Source organism: Anomalospiza imberbis, chromosome 7 (genome assembly GCF_031753505.1).
Source record: "Anomalospiza imberbis isolate Cuckoo-Finch-1a 21T00152 chromosome 7, ASM3175350v1, whole genome shotgun sequence".
NCBI lineage: Eukaryota > Metazoa > Chordata > Aves > Passeriformes > Viduidae > Anomalospiza > Anomalospiza imberbis.
This window is the reverse complement of record NC_089687.1, coordinates 39,059,055-39,080,660: the sequence shown is the minus strand read 5'-3', so window position 1 is coordinate 39,080,660 and position 21,606 is coordinate 39,059,055. Positions and strand designations below refer to the sequence as shown.

Sequence of the window (21,606 nt, the reverse complement as noted above, 5' to 3'; positions counted from 1 at the left end):
ACTGCTGCTCCATCTCCCATCCAGGTGGTGGGATGAGTGGTCACTGCTGATGCTGGAAGATGGAGATTCTACGGGGTTAGCAATGTGCTCAGGTGGGAATGCTGATTCTGGAGATGCTGTGGGGTGGGAATTGCCCATTCCAGCAAGGCAAACAGCTGTGACAAGAGGCTGCAGGGTGGTGGTGGGGACATGCCTGCCAGTGCCAAACCATCCCAGTTTGACCCTTCTGCTCAATCTGAACTTGAAGGTGAATGAGTGGAGCTCACCCATCGATCCAAACTGGGCTGATGAGTGCCATGCCCTGCGGAGAGCTCGGCCCCCAGTGCCACCTCCCTCTCTCCCCCTTTTGTTCCTGCCTCCCCTTCACGCCTTTCCAACGCCATCAGTCAGAGCAAAGCACCCTGGGCTGCTGACCTTGCTGGGGGCTAGGGGGACAACATATAGGTCCCCGTAGAGAGCAGTTCCACTGTCTGATGGGCTTCTCCCAGTTGCCACTGCCACCTCTGCACTGCCGGTAAGCCTGGCATCCACCTGCCATCAGCTTGGGGTGTGGGGAGGCATGGGACAAGGCAAAGGGGTCGGTGCCCATCATGCCAGGAGCCACATTTTTTGTAGGCAGTGATGTTATCTGCCATGCACTGGTTCTACTGATTTAAGGGCTCTGGTGGCCTCACGTGGGAAAAATGCAACTTGAAGCATCTCTTAATCTTTAGCTAAAAGGTCATATGAACTGGAAAAGTGTATTTTTTTACCTATTGGGAAACTAAACCTGATTTGAGGTTGGAAAATTAGAACTTGTCTTGGCTAATACGTAAAAAAGGTCGGGTTTTGGGGGAAAAGAAGATGATGCTCCTTTGATTCGCAATCTTCTGTGCTTTAGCCACAGATTTTTTCCCGCATCTGAAAATAACAAATCATTTTAATCTAAGTATTGCTTTTTCTGATCTTTTAATCCAGCTTGCTTTCTATCGGCACAGTAGCCTGAAATGATTTATCCACCTGCCTCTCTATTATATAATTATTGGGAAGATTACTGGGGAGCCAGCTTTAGCTTTGCTGGGGAAGGAGGAGGGGGCTAAAAGATGGGGTGGAGGTTCATGGAATCACAGAATCATGGAATGCTTGAGGATCTTAAAGGTCATCTCATTCCAAACCCCTGTTGTGGGCAGGGACACCTTCCACTGTCCCAGGGTGCTCAGGTTTCTTCTCTGTGGCCATCAGAAGACATAGGAGGGGCAAGCGACGAGCTGGGTCCTTTGGGCTGTGGCCATAGTTTGCATTTGAAAATTTTAGTGTGGGAAGTTTCTCCCTCATTGTGTATTCATTGGAATTGAGTGCCCCATGATCTGGCTGGAGCATGACCCTCTGAGACGGAGAGGATTTGGGTGAAGCCCTGCACTTTTCTATACTGTTTGGGGCCTTTTATGGCTGTACTTGTGGCTTTGGGAGCAGCATGGTGAGATAGTCTGGCCTCGGGAAGAATCTGGAATTAGGGGTTGTGCTCCTGATGCTTCCCATCACTGTGCAGAGCCGTGGAAGGGGAACATCTGCAAGGAAGAACCAGCATTTGGGACATGGTGGTGATGCCAAGAAGGGCTGGAGTTGGCCATGGCTGCTTCAAGCTCAGCTGGTCCTCCCAGGAGCCTTAGGAGCCACTCCTGGATAAGAAGGTCTTGAGCCCTCGGGTGATGGGGTGGCTGGTGACAGCTGCTCTGCAGAAGGGCTCTACCAAGGGCAAATGCCCAAGCTAGATTTGGCCGTAGCTTTCAGGTGAACAGGTGTATCCCTGGCATGGAAAGATGGCACAGCCAAGGGTTGACACAACCCGGTGGAGACTTGGGTTGCCAGAAAAACACCGCTTCTGACTGGTCCGACTGGCTTGAGCTCTGATGGACAAAACATGAAGATATCTGAGAGCTCCAAAAATTCCTTTTCCCTTCCCCAAACAGAATGTGTGGACACCAAAGGGCTGGTACCTGCCCTTGCTACTGAAGGAAGGACAGGAGATGCTTAGCCTGTGGACCATGGCCAGCTGGATGAGGTGGCTCAGAGCTGGGACAAGGGGACACCCCCAGCACCAGTCAAAATCAGATACTGGGAGCAGTGGCTTGGCTTTTCTTGCTCCACAGGGTCTCAGGGATCTTTTTGGGATGTCCAGAATTGTCCTGCATTTTGGGCTGGGTGAGTGTCTGTGGGGGGACTTTGAAACACCCTTAGGGCCTGGTGTGGCCAAGGGCTGGTGGGAGTGGGCAGTGCCCACCCAGAGTGTGCCATGGTCCCTCCACTGCTCTTGGTCCAACTTCCCAGAAAGCTGTTCCAGCAGCCTCCAAAGGAGGAGATTGCCATCTCTTGGAGCAGTTGTTTGATGCATCAGCCAGGAGGGCAGCAGTGGATGGGAACAGCTGAGGAGGGGTCAGGACCAACATCGGGGTACGAGATCATCTGGTTTGGGTGATGGAGCAATTGTAACACATCCACTTCCTGCAGGGAGCCAGCTGAACTCTGGGATGTGCAGGCAGGGCTTCAGCCTGGTCCTTCCCACCGTGCTGCTGCCTCTGAGATGGAGGGTTTAGCACAGCCTGTCCCTCCCAGAGGCTCTGGCCCTGCACTGGGTGGGCAGGCACCCTGTAAAACATGCCCAAATTTTCCCCTGCACACGGGCAGCATACCGGTGCTCATCTCATGCTGAGATCCTTTCTCCTTCATGTTGGAAGCATTGGCTGGTTCACCCTCATCGCCTAGAGGCATTCAGATTTGCTCAGTGGCCTTTAAAAAAATAATAAAAAGAAATAAATAAATCAAAGTCCATGTAATGACAAAAGCATCAGCAGTGGGTGCATCCCCCTTTCCAGCAAACCCAGGGATTTGGGAGAAAATAGGTCATGTGCCCTTCATCCCATGCCACGTGGTGGATCTCCCAGGGCCAATAAGGTTGGGAGCCCTTCCACGCTGAACAGCGGAATAAGAAAAAAAAATCACTGGGATTTTTTTTTCCCCCTGTAGCATTTTTCATCCTTTCCAAACGTGAAAAGACTGGCCATCTGTCTGGATCCCCCTCCCACCAAAGCGGCACAAAAGCGGTTCTTTGGGAAAGGTAAGGAGATTTAAAACATTGTCTTAGTGGAAGACCAACCGCCACAGGCAACTTTTCCCACCAGTGTAAGTCAGGGAAGCGTCCTGGAATGAGCTGGGTCCTGGGCTCCGCTGTGGATTGGAAGAGCTTTGAATCCTTAGGAGCAGTTTTAAGGGAATCTCTCGTGGAGGAAATTTAAGTCTCTGGCAGCGTGAGGTGGGATAATGGGAGACATTGGGAGACACGCGAGCAATGGGATTCCCTTAAGTTAGCGGCTGCTCGCCGAGTCTCTCCTGGGAGAAATTCCCAGAATATTTTTGGGAAATTATTTTGCTGAATATTTTTTTGGTTTTGTTTTTGCAAAAAAAAAACCCAATTGCCAAATATTTTTTGTGAGTTAAATTTGACAAATCTTGCTGTGACTTTGTTTTGCAAAATCATTGTTCTCAAAGCGTATGCTTTAGTTAAATTATTTATTAAATAGTTAAGCTAGTTATTTTAGTTAAATTCCATTTTACCCATGCCTGGCAGCCAGTGCCACCCTGGGTAGGGAGGCATCCATCTCTTCCTTAACCAGAATATCCAGCTGTTCCTAAATTCTGTGATTTGCAGCTCAGGCTTTGGACAGTGTCATTTGTGTGTGCACTTGGGTGGGAATGGCACAAATGGAATTGCCTTCAAGGAATGGACACTAAAATAACAGGGATGTTAATCATGTCTTAGTGTGGCAATAGAATAAAACCCCCAACCCTCATTCATTTGATTTTTACCTTCTGTTATTGTTTTTTGTTTGGTTTTAAGTATTTCTACTTTTTAGTTCCAGTATATTTCCAAATTTTTAATATTTTTATTTTGAATTCCATTCTAGTTCCAGTATTTTTAAAAAATATTTTTAATTCCATTCCACATCCATTAATTTTTAATACTATAAATATTCTTATGATTTAATTCCATCCTATTTTCACTGGTTTTCTTTCCTTTTGCTGGGGAAATTTGATTTGGCGAGAGGAATCCCTTGTGTTATGATGCTCGCTTTGTTTTCTGTTTTCCCTCAGATAGACATTTTCCTCAGGGTGTCAAAATTCTTCCTGATACCATGATGTTTCTGTTGCATTTTCCTTGGTTTCATGATCATTTTATATGTAGGAAAGTGAAAGACTAGTGGCAAATGCTATAGAATATTTAAAAGCTGTTGAAATCAACCCCAAATTATCATCTCCATATTATAAGGAAAAATATCCTCAGATATGGTTTTTCTCATAATCTGAGATTTCTGGGATAATGTGATTTGAATGTAAACCATCTTAAAAAGTCTGATTTTATTAATTGGAAGTCACGTCCAGCTTAAAAATAAACAAGAAACAGTAGCTCAAGGACACTGTGTTTAAATTTCCATAAAATGATTGACCTTTGTTTTGACAGATACAAGGACAGATGCTGGGCTACATTTTGATACAGAAACCTAACCCTGAATTAAACAGGCATTCTTTCCTAATAGCTGGGTTTTTGCTCTTAATACAGAATTCTGGAATGACTCGGTAATATTTCCAAAGCTCTTAATCTCAGACTTCCCCTTTCTTTTAGGGATTAATTTATATAAATATTTTCAGCGTTCTCAGACACAAAAACAAATTTTTCTTCTTGGGATATAACTGCAGGAAATGTTCTTTTAATCTTGCTGAATTAAGAGGATGCTCATTCCTTCCTAGAAAAGTGGTCATTTTGAGGTGGGGACAAAAGGCTGCTGGGACAAATCTCTTTATAAATGCCTCCAACATTATTTCAAAGCCTTCAAAATAGCATTGGAGAAGCTGTGGGAATGTAGCATGGGATGTGGGAAGAGGAATGCTGTCAGGATCACTGGCCGATGGAGCAAATCCCTCAGTGGTGGCCAGCTCCCTTTTGGGGTGGACCAGGAGGCATGGGGAGCTGTTCGCTCCCCACCCTGAGGGATACTCCCCTGGGTACCAGCCAGCCATGCTGCTTTGGTGGTCCCAGGATTGCTTTTTCCAGGGGATCAATTGCTTTTTCCAGGCCCCCTCTTGGAAAATGGCTGTTTGCTGCGGAGCAGGCGGAGAGGGCACTTTGATGGCGGTGTGGCTCTCCGTGGTGGGGGGGGAACATGCCTGGCACACTGGGGTGAGTTTGATTGCAGTGGTGGCAGAGCACTGGGAGCCCTGGCTGCAGGCTGTGAGTGCCTTTGGAGAGCAGGGGTCGGTCCCCAAACCCACAGGGTGGCATCTCTGCCCTTGAGCCCCCCAGTCCTGCAGATAAGGGTGGGTGACAGCCCCTGTGACAGGAGTCTGATGGTTCTCTGCATCTGCTTTATGGCCAGGTGAGTTGGAAAGGGAATCTGAAAGCTTCTGCAGTCGGTGAGGGCTGTCTCTATCCACTGAGCTTTTTCCCAGCTTTCTGCTGAACGCATCCATCCTGGTGCTGTGATCGCACGCACACACACACGGATCTGGTTTAATTTATTTATTTAATTTGGGGGTTGCTAAGTGGGCTGGCAGCAGGCAGTGGTGGCACCCTACTGCCACCAAACCCTCTCCACTCCATGGATGCAGCTTTGGAGCTGGATACCACCCATGGCAGAGGCAGGTTGTGATATCGGTGGCACATCCTCCATGGATTTTGACAGAGACCCACAGCCCTGCAGGGATGCAACCACTGCAGTGGCTGTGCCCTCACTGCCAGGGCCAGGTTTGGGGACGGGGCAGTCGTGACCCTGTCTCCAGCAGCCCCAATTTCCAGCAGAGCCAGTTCACCCATTCCCTAGCTGGGGTTTGGCTCAGCATTGAGACCCGAAGTTAGAGAGGACCTACCACAGGGAGAAGGGGAGAGGAGAGGCGGCTCTCCTTGATTGTAATTGGGGTTGAGGTTTAGTTGAAGTGAAAACAGATTGGGAGTGACAGTTTTGGAGCCTGCTGTCAGGGTCGGAGCGCAGCATGCTGGCGATCCACCCCCAGATGCCGAGGGCCCCAATCCTCCTCCTCGCCAGCTGGAGCAGGGAGAGCCAGCACCACGCAGGATGGGGACAGTGCAGCCCAGCACGGCCACCACGCAGCCCTGTCACACACTGCCCTGCAGCCCCTTCCTTTGGGCTGGGGACAATGTCGGGGGGGACACGGCCCTGTGGTGGCCATCGGTGTGGGATCCCCTGCTCCTGCCTCCTCCGGCCCTGCACCAATGGGGGCTTGTCAAAGGAGGGCTGGGGTCAGTCTGCATCCTGACTGATCCCCTCGGGGTGCTGGGTCGCTACTCCAGGGAAGGCAGGGACAAGAGTCTCGTTTCCCACGTCTCTGATCAGTCTCCCATTCCCAAAGAGCATCCATGGCCAGGGTGAAAGTCATGGGTTTGAGATTGCAGACAAAGAGCACTGGATCCAACTGGAATTGATGGGACCAGGGTGGTTGTAACTCCCCCCATCACCCTTGATTGATCTCCACATGTTTTCTGTGCTGCACCTAATCTGTCCCTTACATCCCCAGCATGGCAGCTGGGGGGAGTGGGGGGCTTGGACCTGTCCCAGGTGCTTTGAGAAGGTGGGTGGCATTCATGAGAGTAGCCCCAATCCCCCATATTTCTGTCCAGCACCACCTGGACAGACTGCTCTGGGTCAGCCCATGTGCTCCAAATCTCATCCCTGTTTCCAGGGATTAGAGAAATGGAGATGGGATGAGATGAAGCAGTAGATTGCTTCGCTTTCAGGATGAAGGGATTTGTGTACTGCCCCCAGATCAGTGGATTGAAAATGGAGGGAAGTAGATTGAAAATGGAGGAAATTATTGGGATGCTGCTGCCTGTGGGATTAAAGCCAGGGCAGTCGGCAGGCTCTCTGGAGGAGGAGGTGAATGAGGGGGGTTGTAGGATGGCTGCTGCCGGGCACTGTGAGGAGATGCTCCTGGTTGCATCCTTCTCTGTTTGGGAGGATGCCCTGGAAGATGGGCACTTTCTGCTTTCCCAGGTCCATGGAGGGGTTCTCCTCTCAGCTGTCCCCCAGCTGCAAGGATGTTGGCAATGTGCCTGGAGCTTTTTGCAGTGCTGTGCCTCTCATTTCCAAAATGCTGGAGAACAAGCTCTTGTCTCTGGAGGTCCATACACCTCCCTGTGGTCTCACCTTTGTGAGCATCCAGTATAGGTTTGTGGCCATGAGCATCCTTTTTGGCGAGTCCTTTGGGTTCCCTTGAAAAATGATGTCTAAAATCTGGCACTTAGGTGGTTGACTGTCTCATCCCTTGGGGTGTGTTTGCAACTGCGCTGGCTCCTTTGGGGCAAGACATGGGTCCTTTGGGGCTGATGCACAATTCTGGCAGAGCGTTCCTGGGGCATCTGTGGAGGCATCTCCTGCTGCAAGGTGGCACCTCATGGCTTCTGTTCCTTGGCCTTTGGCTGGGAGGAAATAACGCTGAATTGGGTGCATTTGGCTTGGTGTCAAGGTTGTGAGTGTGGTTGTTTAATAGAGATGAGCTTTATTTCCCAACACGTGAATGTCTGGAAGATTTAAAGAAGAACAACTGGCAGCATGGTGTGGCTGTGGAGAAGCTCTTTTCCTGGATCTTCTTCAGTGCAGCTGAAGCCTCTCTCTCAAGACCCTGTGTCCCTCTGCCCTCCTCTGCTGCAGAGCCTTGGTTCCTCCAGCCCTTCCCCGTGGGTCCGTGTTTGCTGGCCCCAGGGGTCTGTGGTTGCTCTTTGCTGTCTGGATCTCCTTTGAAGAGTCAATTCACCATTCCTGGTTTCCTTCTCCTGATCTTGCAAGTCAGCTTGTCACTCCCAGCCACTTTCAGGTGGATGGGGAGCTTTTCCTCTGTTCTGTGCACTTAATTGCACACAGTTAAGTTGCAAAATTCTATCTTATTTTCTTCATATTGCTAAGCTCATTTTGGCTTCTTGCTCTGCTCGCCAAGAGCTTCTCCCACCTGGGTTGTCACCTGGCATTTTAACAGGACTGTCCCTGATCAATATTTTGGGGGTTTTAGAGCATTTCCCAGCCATTTTCCAGTGGTTTCACCCACCCAGCTCCCTGCACACCCCACAGTTACTCCACTCTCTGGCAGGCTCAGTGCAGCTGCCCTCTGCAGCACTGCTTGTAGTACTTCCCAGGTCCCACTGGCGCGGTCAGTGATGTGGACGCAGAGTGTGGCACTGCAGCAGTCACTTTCCTGGTCTCTGCAGTGCCAGGCGATGACGTTGGACGTTTGGGATTCTTTCCCCTGGCTTGGCTTCTGCAGCAGAACCCGCCCCACTCCGCAGTGCCGAGCCCAGCGGCAGAGCCCAGTCTGGGGGGGCAGTGCAGTGCTGATGGCTCTGCCTCCCTCAGCCTGCTGGGTCACCTGGCATCAGCCAGGACCCAGCCAATGCTTGATCCTCGCTGGACTGTCAGCAGCTCCGATGGATGCTCCCAACCTCTCCAAAATAATGGCTTGGGCTTGGAGGGAGAGCTGGTATTTCAGGAAAAAACTGTAATTCCTTTTATCTATCCTTTAATCTGCTGGTAGACCAAAGGAGAAAGAGTCGATGTTCCTTACCCCAGGAAATGTTATTTCCTTGGCACTCAGGGTCTTGCCAAAGGCTCACAGACATCTCTTGGTGCTTCTGGTCACTGAATTGTGGTGGACCCAGCTGCAGTGAGCACTGGCTTTCATCACCTCATAGGGGGAAGTTCCTGATGGCACTTACACAGTGTGACATTCATTGAAAATACTGTTTTCATTGGCAAGTTGTTCCAGAAGTAACTAAGAGAGTGATTTGGAAGTGGCTGAATTATAGCACGATGATCCCATCCCCTCCCTTCTCACCCCAGCCTTCCAAAATCAGCTTTAATTAAACAAATTAAATGAGGTCCCCATTATTCTTTGAATAACTCTTAGTAATTCTAATAACCTTGTTGAGATGGTGGTTAAACAGGTCCAAGCCACTGGTTTTGCTCGGGGTCTTACAATCAAAAAGCCTTGAAAAGAGCCCAAACAAGGTTTTCTGGTTTTCCTAAGGACATCTAACATCCTGCTGCTACTACATTGCATTTCTCTCACTCATCTGTGTCTGACCTCTGCTTGCAACACTGCAGCAGCTCATATGAGTGAGTGAGAATTCTGCGCGCTGTAGATCTCTGCAGATACATCTCTCAGGTACCTGATTTTCCTCTAAACCTGCAATGAACACAAACCTCAAGGTTTTGTCTCCCACAAATGTATGAGGGCACAGAGATAGGTACTCTCATCCTACTGTCCTGTTGCAGTGGGAAAAATGGATGTTCCAGACCATCATCCTGGGGAGGTTGGCAGGGAAAGGCTACAGTTTCATCCAGTGATCTTGACACAAAAGATTGCTATAGTGGTTCTGCCATCACAACAAAACTAGTCGTTCTCCCTGGACTGACTCCCACCTTGCTTTGGTGGAGGCTAATGCCTGAGCCCATAAGTGGGGTTCACCAGATAAAGGAGAAAACCAGGAAATCAACTGGGAATTTCCTGGAGGGGAGGGCAGGTGTTTGGCTGTGATGTGGCTGTGCCCACTGCAGTGTGACTGCATTGGAGCTTTGCATCATTGTATCAGCGCAGACGTTCAGAACAAGAGGAAATGGCTTCAGGATGTGCCACAGGAGGTTTAGATTGGATATTAGGAAAAATTTCTTCATGGAAAGGGTGGTCAGGGACTGGCACAGGCTGTCCAGGGCAGTGGTGGAGTCCCCATCCCAGGAACTGCTAAAAAGGCACGTGGATGTGGCACCTGGGGACAGGGTTTACTTTGACAGTGCTGGAGAAACAGCTGAACTCAGTGTTCACAGAGGTCTTTTCCAACCTAAATGATTCTGTAAGGCTGTCATCTCAGCTGGAGGGGAGCAGGGAAATGGGAACAGGCAACTGAGAAAGAAGCCTCCAGAGATGCCTGCTGTGAGAGCCAGAGCAGGACATTTGTCTCCTGTGCTGCTTTTAATGATCACAGGCAGGGGAGAGGCAGGAATATCCTCTGGCTGACGTACTAGGAGGGCACAGGGCATCTTTTTTGGTAAAATATTCCCACAAAGCTGGAGAGTGGAGAGGAGGAAAGGTCAACCAAAATGACTACAGCTATGGAAAATGGCAGCAGCTGGAACTGCAGCTTTGTTCCCAAATGGCTTTTGCTGTCACTCATGTAGATGGTGCTACTGCCCTCGCACAGCTTCAACTCCCAACAGCTGAAGCGCGTTGGTGGCTGATGCATTTACATGTGATTTAAGGTTTTTCCTCCTTTCAACCCTGTCTTGACCTGGCCAGACTGCGCTGTCGTCATAATCCCGAGCTGGCTGCATCGTCGAGCTTCCCAGCTGCTAAAACACCGCGCTGGAAATCGCCGGATTAGGTCCTAATGGCAAGATCAAGTCAGCAGGAGATGAGTGGGGAGAAAGCTCCTGCTTACTCAGATGAACAGGCAGCCCTTCTTGGGAAAACAGGCTAGAAAGCCTAAAATGTCAGAAAAATATCCTCTTTCCTGGCCTCTCTGGCTTTTCTCTGCTTTTAACACATCCATTGTCTTCCAAGGGTCAGAAAACCCTGGTCAGAGTTTTGTGAAGACGATATGGAGAAGTCAGAGGTGTTTAACCATTTCCTCCCTCACAGAGGAAAATGCTATCTTGAGTGTTGGATGTTCTGTCCCAGATGTTAATCCCCAACACTAAATTCTGCCACCCCTATTTGAAATCCTGACTGTGGGATATCGCAGTGTGCTGGAGGATGCAAAGGGGGTTTTGGGTGTGGTCCTTTGGGAAGGTGGCACAGCAGGGATTGCACAGACCAAGGCCCTGCCCATCCTGCTCTTTACCTGCACAGATCAAGGGCTTGTGGTCAGCAGGGGTCTGAGGTGTTGGATTTTATCAGCCTGCACTGACCAGGAGAAGCTGTGGCTGCCCCATCCCTGGAAGTGTCCAAGGCCAGGTTGGACGGGGCTTGGAGCAACCTGGGACAGTGGAAGGTGTCCCTGCCCATGGCAGGAGGGTGGAACAAGATGAGCATTAAGGTTCCTTCCAACCCAAACCATATTGTGATTCTTTGATACCCCTACAAGAAAGTGGGATTTTCTGGAGACCCTGTGATGGGTGTGGGGGGCTGATGGAGACTTTCTCCTTTGCATTGGCTTGTTGGTGCCTGTGAACTTTCCACCTAGACATTTCAGGGAGGGGGTGAGTTATGCCAGTGGGGCATCTTTGCACAGAGTTGTCCTCTCTGTTTGTTTTTGGACAGCTTGAACAAAACATTGCTATACCCCCCAAAAACAATTCTAGGAAGCAAAGCTTGCTTGCATGGGGCTTGTGCATCCAGCGAGCCCTAGGAATGCATGGCAGGAGGAAGAGGAGGACAAGGGCTGGCTTCAGCAAGCACAGGGCTAGCAATGTCCCCCAGCCCCTGCAGGGATTTGGGCTCTGCCCAAGCTCAGCTGAGCCTCCTGCCATCAGGGATAACATCCCTGATAGGATATCAGAGGCATGATTCCCTGGATCCCAGCATCTGCTTTTCCAGCTCCTGTATGGAAGCTAGGCTGGAGAGCAACTTCCAGCCCAGAGCTCCATTTCCCTCCTCCTGTTCTGCTACATGTGCCTCCTCCTGTATGGGAGATGATCATGTTATTAAATTAATTCAATACACAGTGTTCAGATTTCCTCTAATTGGAAGGGAATTGCTCAAATTTTAGGGATCTGTTGGTATTTGTGAGGTATCAGCGAACATAAACTCAAGAGCGCCAGCTGAGGCAATTGCTCCAACCTCTAAAAAATGGGAAAAGAGAAAAATTGGAGTGCGTACGTTTGCATCTGAGGAAAATGAGTCTTCCTGCTGTTCTGGGCTTTCATTTTCCTTCCTATTCCTTGACTGCTGATTCCTGAGTTGCTTTTTCAGACATAGGGAATTCCTGATAGATTAAGGAAATTTCCCAGAATTGAATATATTTGAACCAAGGAAGAACCAGATTGCTCTGAGAACTGATGATGTCTCCTCCAGGCACTTTTGCAAAGGCAGCTGCAATTAACAGGCCTATTTCTTGTGGAATGGGATCATCCTTTGGATGGGCATTGTCCAGCCTTGGGGCAGATCTCCCCTTGCTGTGGTGCAAAAACTTTTGCCTGCTCCCCATGCGTGGCAGGAGGATTCTCCAGTCCTCCACCTGTGGTTGCCCAGGTGTGATGCTTGGCAGAGCCTGGCTTGACTCACTGTGGAACTTCCCTTATGGGGCCTAGCTTGACACTTCTGTCTCCTAATTCCATGTCTTTGACCTCTGTGGGGCTGCACCTGCTTCGCACTGGGCTGGAGCTGGGCTCTGTATCTACTCTGTCCATTGGGCTGCATGTAATGGTGTCCTCAGGGCTTTCAAGTGGCTCGACAAAGGGAGCCATTTCAAAGCTGTGGTGAACAAGGCAGAACACGATGGTGAAGAGGAAGGGGCTGAGATTGTTCTCTCTCCAGGCAGGGAATACTCTGAAATGCTCAAAATGGCATTCTGAGGGATAATTTTTCCAGCCCTTTGTCCATGAAGAATGAGGGCTGATGGGGGAGGCCTGTGCCCAGAGTAAATGTTTCGGATCTATTGTTGCCATGCCTTCCATTGAGCTCATGAGTCCCCTATAAAACACTTACCTTTCACTAGTATGATTAAGAAAAGGCCAATATAGCTTTCCCGCTCACTGGAGCATGAAGCGTGTTTAATTTAATAATGCTGATAAATCTTAAAGCCAGGAGCATTTGGCTAACACATGACCCACTTTTTCAATCAATTGGAAGCATTTACGTAACAGCCTGATGCAGGGTTCCTCCTGCAAGGGATGTGGAGCTGGGGATGGCAAACACCCTCCCTGCCACAGGACCAGGGTGAATGGCTTTAGACTGAAAGAAGGGAGGATTAGATGAGGTTTTAGGAAGAAATTCTTCCCTGTGAGGGTGGGGAGGCCCTGGCACAGGGTGCCCAGAGAAGCTGTGTCCCTGGAAGTGTCCAAGGCCAGGTTGGACTCCAGGGCTTGGAGCAGCCTGGGATAGTAGAAGGTGTCCCTGCCCATGGCAGGGGAGTGGAATGGAATAGCTTAAGTTCCCTTCCAACCTAAACCATTCTATGATTCTGTGATGTCTCCGGTGCAGGAGTTTGTCTCCTAGCACATTGTGAGCACTGGAAATGCTGACCTCCACCTATCAGCTTATTGACCCTTTTTGGCACTGCTTCCCATGCAGGACTCAGCCTGGGGTTAACCAACACAGCTAGTTACTCTTTTCCTTCATTGTACACCTTACAGTAGGCTCAGTCCTGAAAATTCCTGATCTTGCCTGTTCTGTTACAGCGTCTCAGCCCATTCCTGTTACTTTAGTCTCCAGTGTCGGTTGCCTTTTTCCTCGGAATATTCTCCTTCTCCCCACCCTGAAAAGCACCTTTTGGCTTGACATAGAACCAGATGGTTTGGGTTGGAAGGGACCTTAAAGCTTATCTTTGAGCTTCCACTATCCCAGGTTGCTCCAAGCCCTGTCCAACCTGGCCTTGGACACTGTCAGGGATGGGGAGCCCACAATCTCTCTGGGCAACCTGTGCCAGTGAACCTGTTTTGGTGTTCAGCACATTTCATTTCTTATCTTTCTTGTGAGGATTCCATCTTTTCTTTCATTTGTAACATGCAGCAGCCTCAAGCCCCATGTTTGCATGTAGATCATAAGCAGCCTCATTCCCAGTGAGCCAGCATCCTTTAGCTTTAGGGAGTTCTATCCCCCTGCAAACCACGTGAGTTTATCCATTTTGGGTTTCATAATAACCTCTAGGAAGAGGTTTTGCATCAAACCCATATCCCAGACTTGGTCTGTGCATTGCTGCTGTTTATTCATCCCAACTTGCATTAAAGCAGTACTTGAGAACTTGTTTATCTCCTGCTTTCTTTGCTCACTTAAGTTCCTGCCTGAGCAAAGGGAAATGCCAGATGCTTGTGAGCAGGATGAAAAAACTCCCATCTGATACAGACTGAGGGATTAAATAACATGAGGGAGAATTACTCTGTATCCCTCAGCATTGCACGTAGAAGGATGCTGGCACCTCCCTCTGAGACAGGAGTGCTCTCCCCATGCAATGGGCTGCAGGGACATTTCATATGCCACGTCCTCATGCAGAGGTGCTCCTAAAGAGGCATCAGGAGTGAAAAATGAAGGATTTGTTGCCATTCTGTGGTTTTTATTTATTTCTCCACATTGACTTCAAAACATCAGTGACCCTCTAGAGGGCAGAGGAGGAAAGAGAGAGAATGGAAAAGGAAAACAGCACGGTCTCCTTAGATATGTGTGACAGGAGTGGCTGGAAGTGATGTGGTCCACAGTCTGCCCAGCTGGGGAGCTCTCAGGTCAGGATGTGTGGCAACCAGGATGCCAGTTCTGTCCTTCCCATTCAGTGCTCCTGGAGTCAGATAGACAATTCCTGACCACTGAAAAAGTGCCTTGTGGTTTTCTTGATGCTGGAAATGGTGAACTTTGGTTTGCTAGATGGGTGCTGTGGGTGCTTTAAAGCCCCACTGCAGCCTCTGGCCCTTGGCCAGGCTGCTCATCTGATGCCCTGGTCCAGAGTTGTTTTTTAGCTACTCTGTGGGGTCCATCCCACCACGAGGAACTTGTTCTGAGAGCAAACCTTTCCCGCTGTGTCCCCAGGTGATCCTGCCAAGGTGCTGCCTCTGCCGGGGCTGCTCTCCCAGCTAACGCACGTCTCCCGTCCCCTGGTAGGAAATGGAGTCCAAGGTCTCCGAAGGCGGCCTCAACGTCACCCTCACCATCCGGCTGCTGATGCATGGCAAGGTAAGGGGCTCCCACAGCGGGGGTGTCCTCACAGGTCCCTCTCCCACCTGCCCAGCCCCTCACCCAGCTCTGTCCAGCTGTCCCAGCCCCGGGAACAGCTGTCCTGCCAGTGGGGAGGGTGGCATGGTGCTCCTGCTCCCTCTCCTTCCTGCCCCTCGACCCTGTCCCCCTGCTGGGGACAATGCCCACCAGGTCTTCATTATGGGGTTGGGTTGGATTCTCATCATGTTTTCTAATGTCAGTTCCTCTGGTTTTGGCTTTTTCTCTGTGTAGGAAGTTGGAAGCATCATTGGGAAGGTAAGGATGCCTTTTAATGTACCTTTGATGCTGTTCCTGCACCTGTGGTATGGCAGATGCCATAGTCACCTCTTCCCTGTGATGTCCTGAAAAGTGTTGGGTGCCTGAACTAGTTGCTGCATTTTTGAGCCAGAAATCAGGAGAGACCCACAAAGGGGTCAAAAGACCATTCCCCTAAAAACCTCACCAACCACCAAACTGTTTCCAGCTGCTTCACTGGCTGATGGCTGAGAGTTTACAGTCACGTTGCTCTGGTGTTTTCATCAAATAACTCATTAATAGATGCTAAAAATGTCACACAGATACATTTAAATTATATTTTAAGTAATTCTATAGCCCCTGTCTCTGAGGCTAGAGGACTCCATTTACCATGTGCAAAAAAACTTCCTGAGTTGCTCTGGTGTTTCCACAGTGTTTTGGAAAGTCCTGGCTATAGAGTATTAGGGTTTGTTTGTTGTTTTTTTTTTTTTTGGTGGTTTTAAAAGAAAGGTTTATAGTAGCAAAGTTTTGCAGCATGAACACGTTTTCCCTGTAGGCTTGTGCCTTATTTTTCCATCAGCATGTCCATCTCTGGGAAGATTCACAGTTGTGAATTTGTATATATATATATATATATATATTTGATGATTTACATGCTCAGCACTTCAGCTGACCATCACATGAGGATTCAGGGCCAGGCACCACAGCTCCCATGTTTTTGGCTACACATTGGCATGTATTAGGGAGATGCATTTTTGGTAGGATTGTTTTAAAGGTAGAAATTGTGAATTTTCTGTAATGGCTTGGTTTTCCCTCTTGTTTCAGAAAGGAGAGACTGTGAAGAAGATGCGTGAGGAGGTGAGAAGCCTGCTCTGTGGATGATTTGTAGGAGGAAAGGAGTGCAGAGTAGCCATAGCTGCACATTGCCCTGTGTGATATGTGCAGTAATTCCCAGGGTCAGGACAAGCAAGCCAGCTGTCCCCAGAGCTCTTTGGACCAGTTTTTTTCCTTCACAAACTCCTGTCACATTTTCCAGAGTCAAGTATTTAATGAAACATTGAAATTAAGTCACTTGTAAGATGCTTCGAGTTTGTCCAGGGTCTTTGTGCCTGCAGCTCCCAGGGATTTGTCAGGACAGTGAGCAAAACTCTTAATAGGCAATGACCCCGTGAGCTGGTCTTACCCCGATCCCATGGGTTTGCTTTGCAAATAAAACATTGGAAACGCTTTCGAAGGGTTGGGATAAGGCAGGGCTGAAGTCACTGCAGAGGCGGGGTGGGAGTTTGGGAGGTTAGCTGGAATGCTATGAGGCTGGCACAGGTGTCAGGCTGAGAGAGGACCCAACCTGACTGCTTGGTTGTGGCTATTCCAGGAGTCCTCTTCTCTTTCCAGAGCGGGGCAAGGATCAACATCTCGGAGGGGAACTGCCCTGAGCGGATTGTGACCATCACTGGCCCCACTGATGCCATCTTCAAGGCTTTTGCCATGATTGCCTACAAATTTGAGGAGGTAAGAAATGTGAGCCAGCCCATGAATGGGGACAGCAGTGCCTGGTTGGATTTGCCTAACTGGGTCTCAGCACAGAACCTTTCACACATCTCTAACTAGGGTGAGTCTGGAGCACAAGTCTGATGGGGAGTGGCTCAGGGAGCTGGGGGACTCAGCCTGGAGAAAAGGAGGCTCAGGGGGGACCTTCTCACTCTCTACAACTGCTTGGAAGGAGAGTGTAGCCATTTAGGGGTTGGTCTTTTCTCCCAGGTAACAGGTGACTGGATAAGAGGAAATGACCTCAGTTTTGGGTTGGATATTAGGGAAGATTTCTTCTCTGGAAGGTTGGTCAGGCCTGGGAACAGGCTGCCCAGGGCAGTGATGGTCACCATCCCTGGAAGCATTCAAGAGGGAACACTTTAGTCACCTGACTACAACGTGTGTAGATATGCCAACTGGACACTGGACGTGGCTCTGGTCAGGTACCAAGGGCTGACGTGCTGCACTTTTCCTTCCCAAGGACATAACCAACTCCATGAGTAACAGCACCGCTACCAGCAAACCTCCGGTGACATTGCGGCTGGTGGTGCCAGCAAGTCAGTGCGGCTCCCTCATAGGCAAGGGGGGCTCCAAGATCAAGGAAATCCGAGAGGTAAGGCAGATTCCATTTCATTATTGCACTTCAGTGCAGCTCCTCAGAGCTGATCTGCAGCCAAGGGGGAGCTGCCCTGGAAAAGGGGATCCCTGTGCTGCATCATGCATCATGTTGCTTCCCAGGATGGTGTGGCTGATGTAGGAGCAGCATCCCACGGGATGCCACATGCCGAGCCCTCGGGAGGTGCATGGTGTTGAAGCTGGAGCTGGCTCTGAGTGAAGGCATTCACCTGTGGGATTTCTCCTTCCTCTCTTTTTCTGTCTCCAGTCCACAGGTGCTCAGGTCCAAGTGGCGGGGGACATGCTGCCCAACTCCACGGAGCGGGCGGTGACAATCTCGGGGACACCCGACGCAATTATCCAGTGTGTCAAACAGATCTGTGTGGTGATGCTGGAGGTACAGTCTGTAACAAAGGGGGTAAAGTACATATGGAAAAAAAATTGCAGCTGGCCCCACTACAGCGCTGGGAGCTGTGGAGTGTGTCTCTCTCGTCCCCTTCACCACGCGTTGTTGGATCACTCTCATTTCCTGGTACCTCTGCTGGAAATACACCCCATGTCTTTTCCCCACCATTGTCCGTAGTTTCTAGAGTCCCACCCTGGAAGCCTGTCTGGTCGGGTGCCCCAAAGGAGGTGGTTTATGTCAGGGCAGAGGGTGCCTTCAGGGCATAGGGGTGCCAGCAAGCTAGGACAGCCTGGCCTGGCATCCCAGCAGCACTCAGGGTGCCATGAAAAGTGGCTGTAGGGGCTACAGCCACTGCTTCAAGAACCTGGTCTCTGCCTCACAAGGACCACAACCAGGAGAAGGAGGCTAGAGCATCCCCTGCGCTGGGGGAGCTGGAACTGGGAGCACAAGGCTGTGTTCCAGTGAGGCACAGTGGGAATGGTAGTGAGGAAGGCTGGTGGAGAGCAGGGACTGTAGGGCACATGGATATATGTCCAGGGTGCCCTTTTCTGGGATAAATGCTGACAAGCAAAGCTGAAAGATCTCTGCCATGGAGAAATGCTGGTGTACCAGTTGCTGGAGATGACCTCAGCCACATGCCTCACGTACACACCTGCCACCTCAGATGGTAGAAGCTCCAGGAGGAAAGGCCCTGGGACACAGGATGGTGACACATGCTACTCCTGGTGCATCCCAGAGACAGACAAAGCAGGACCGATGTAAGGCCCTCTGCCTAGCTGCACAGCCCTTTCATAGCAGGAAGGAGCACGTTTCCCACTGGAAAAGCTGCAGATGGGGATGGCAGGGCTTGGTGAAGGTGATGCAAAGCCAGATGGAAGCATCTTCAGCTTGGCAGCAGCACATCTCAGGAGGGATAGCCAGGAGCCACATTACCCATCCCTGCTGGCTGTGATGCTCAGGCAGCTGCACTGCTGCCAGAGGAATTTTGGATGACTAGGTCACAGACTGCAGCACCCGATGACTCCAGGTCACAGACTGCAGGAGAGATGAGCCTGAGGTGATGCTTGCCAGATGTATTAAAAAGTTTTTCTCACAAAGCAAGATGTACTGCTCCTCCGTACAGCTCAGCCATGGGAAAGAGAAAAACCTACAAGTCTTCTTGCAGTCTGAAATCTGGAAAGTGCCCTGGCTTTAACAGCTCACAGAAATGTTCCATATCACCTTTCAGTCTTATCTAAACAGATAATCCCAGCTCGTCCCCTCCTAGATTTGTAATGCAATAAAAGAATGAGTGGGTTTGGAGACGTACTTTGATCAGCTTTCCCACAGACAGGTTCTTAGCAGCAAGATTTAGATAATGCTCCTTGTCTGCAAATAGATATCCAAAAAATGTAGAGGAAAAAAAAAAAATTCCATGAGATAAAGTAATTTCTATTGCCTGTCCTTATATAGCAGTCACTGAGTTGTTTAATTTTGGGTAGAAAGCAGAAGGAGAGCTGAAATCTCTCCTGATCCCTAGAAACCTCCATGTTTCCTATAGCCTGTAAGTTGTTCAGGAGAAAACCAGGAGGGAGAACCTGGGTGAGCAGCTCCTGCTCATCACACCAGTGACTCATTCACTGCAGTTCTGCTCAGACCTACCCAGAGACCCAACAGAGAGCAGCAAGACCACAGAATCATGGAATCACGGAATGTATGGGTTGGAAGGGACCTTCAAGACCATCTAATTCCAGCCCCCTGCCATGTGCAGGGACCACCTCTCAGCTGACACAGACCACAGGTGCCTCACTGCACCCACGTCACAGCTCAGATGGCGATGGACCGCACCAAGGCCTGAAGGTGACCCTGTTCCAGTGGTGAGGAAGATGAGGGCAGCCAAAGAGCTTCAGCATGGTGCCAGGTTGCTCAGATGGGCTGTACCTCCCCATCTTGCTGCTTGAGGCTCTCCTCAGGGCATTCTGAGGAGGGTTTCCAGAGCCTAGAGCAGGCAACGTGGTTTGTGCAGAGCAGAGCAAAGCTGAGGGAGGCAGCGAAGGTCCAGGAGGCCATTTAGGGGCCCGTGCCTTGGCAGGGGATCTCCCGTGCTCCAGGTTGTCCTTGTTGCCCATGAAACCTCTCTTTCCCCCATGTGCTCCTGTCCAGAAATGCGGTGTTGTCTGGTGCGGGTGTTGCTGTGGCGGCCCCGGGGGCCGTGCTCTGTTAGGTGCTTTCTAACACTTTTTGCCACCATTTCAGGAAAGCTGTTCTAATGTTCTCTCTCCCTCTCCTTATCCCTTTTCCTAGTCCCCACCAAAAGGTGCCACCATTCCCTACCGCCCAAAGCCCGCCTCCACCCCTGTCATTTTTGCAGGTGGTCAGGTAAGAGCCGACCCGCTTGCAGCCTCCACTGCCAACCTGAGCCTTTTACTGCAGCACCAGCCGCTGCCCGTTAGTGCACTCAGGTTTCTTGCCTTCTGACTTGCATGGTGTCATCCCATCCATTGTGTGCCACGGCAGCTGGACTGAAAGCTCTTGGCTTAGCTCCTGTGGTGGATGCTGGACAATGAGCAGAAGGGAAGAGTCAGCCTGGGGAGACAGGATGTCATCTCCATGTCAGGGTGTCACACAAAGGAAAGGCTGGAATTTACTTCAGTAGACCCAAGTTCAGTATTTGTCAGTGGTTGAGAAGGAGAGGATTAGAAAAGCATTGTTGAACAAGAGGCCATCACTGCTCTCTGGCACATCCAGCTCAATTAAAAGTACCTTTATGTAGCTGTAATTGATCCAAGGTAGAAAGGGTTTGTCACAGCTACTCCGCTGCTCAGGGCAGCCACCATGGAAGAGCCGTGTTTCCCTCCCTGGTGCTCAGCTGGTTTGGGGTCCTGCTTCCTCCTGTGGCAGAGCCTGCACTGTGTCACCCCCAGTGACACTGCAGCCTTGCAGACATCATGTGTTATTTCCAGCAGTGAGCTTTGGGGTGGTTTTTCCTTTGTGGGATAACCATCACACAGGCGAGCTGGAGGTTATTCTGAAAACAAAAATTAGCAGAAACAAGAGCAGCTGAGCAAACAGCTGTTTCTAAAGAGGGAACTTGCACTGTTGCTTTCTCCACCTCATCTCCTCACCTCATCTGATGACTGAGGGCCTGCCTGTAGATGCCACCATGCTGAAGTGCATGACATCCAGCAGGGGATGTACCTTCCCAAGAGCTCCAGCACCACAAAACCACAGCTTATGCCACCCAGAGCAGCTCCACATGTTATTTAATTTCTCTCCAACTATAATAAATAGAAGTACAAACTAAGAACAGGAGCAAAGCCCAGAGCACAGGCTGTTTCAGGCTGAATTAGTCAGTCATTGGGATCAGGAGTGTGTCATTCCATCTGAGCAGCCGTCCTGGAAAAGAACTTCGAGTCCAGCTGCCTGGTCTATTCAAAAGGGAGAGTGAGATAGAGGCAGCAATTCTCCTGCTGTGAATGGTTGGTTTCTTGGACAGAAGTAACATCATGGGAAGAAGCAGCTGTCTCTGAAGTGAGAGCTCTTCCCAATGTTGGGAGCCCTTTGACTCTGCCCGGGGGTGGCATGGGGCGGGCGTGCCGAGGACAGCTGGTGACAGTGGTGACAGGTGTTTGGGGTGGGATGAGCCTCCAGGAGCTCAGCAGGCTGAGTGATGTAGCAGCCAATGACAGCTGCCAAAGGGACCAGACCTCAAAGGTCAGAGTTGAGTTGCATCTGTCCAAGACACCTTCCTGCCCTTGATTACCTTTTTTGACTCAGTTTTTCTAATCAAAAACCAATTGCCAAATTAAACCACTGTGACGGGCAACTCTTCAGCCTCTGTCGTGTCCCCATTGTGCTGGGATGCTGGTGGGCACTGAGACAGCCATTTTCCCTTTTCCTCCTGCATGATTTTGGGGGTTTCCTTCACACAAAACACTTTGCTCTTTGCA

The 21,606-nt window shown here is 50.1% G+C and overlaps 1 protein-coding gene across 10 annotated transcripts in view; it reads left to right on the top strand.

Annotated features, from left to right (window-relative positions):
- The window catches only part of PCBP3 (poly(rC) binding protein 3), a 56,723-nt gene that overhangs the window by 14,167 nt on the left and 20,950 nt on the right, over window positions 1-21,606 (top strand). For 4 of the 10 annotated variants that reach the window (XM_068196751.1, XM_068196750.1, XM_068196748.1 and 1 more), the window contains exons 3-10: window positions 3,004-3,094; window positions 14,710-14,853; window positions 15,127-15,150; window positions 15,955-15,987; window positions 16,522-16,638; window positions 17,138-17,269; window positions 17,540-17,668; window positions 19,961-20,035. In XM_068196751.1, the coding sequence (XP_068052852.1) occupies window positions 14,785-14,853; window positions 15,127-15,150; window positions 15,955-15,987; window positions 16,522-16,638; window positions 17,138-17,269; window positions 17,540-17,668; window positions 19,961-20,035 (579 nt within the window). In that variant the 5' untranslated portion in view covers window positions 3,004-3,094; window positions 14,710-14,784. Of the gene's footprint in view, window positions 1-3,003; window positions 3,095-14,709; window positions 14,854-15,126; window positions 15,151-15,954; window positions 15,988-16,521; window positions 16,639-17,137; window positions 17,270-17,539; window positions 17,690-19,960; window positions 20,105-21,606 lie in introns of those variants that run through there. The other 6 variants (XM_068196746.1, XM_068196745.1, XM_068196744.1 and 3 more) reach the window with 3 other exon arrangements.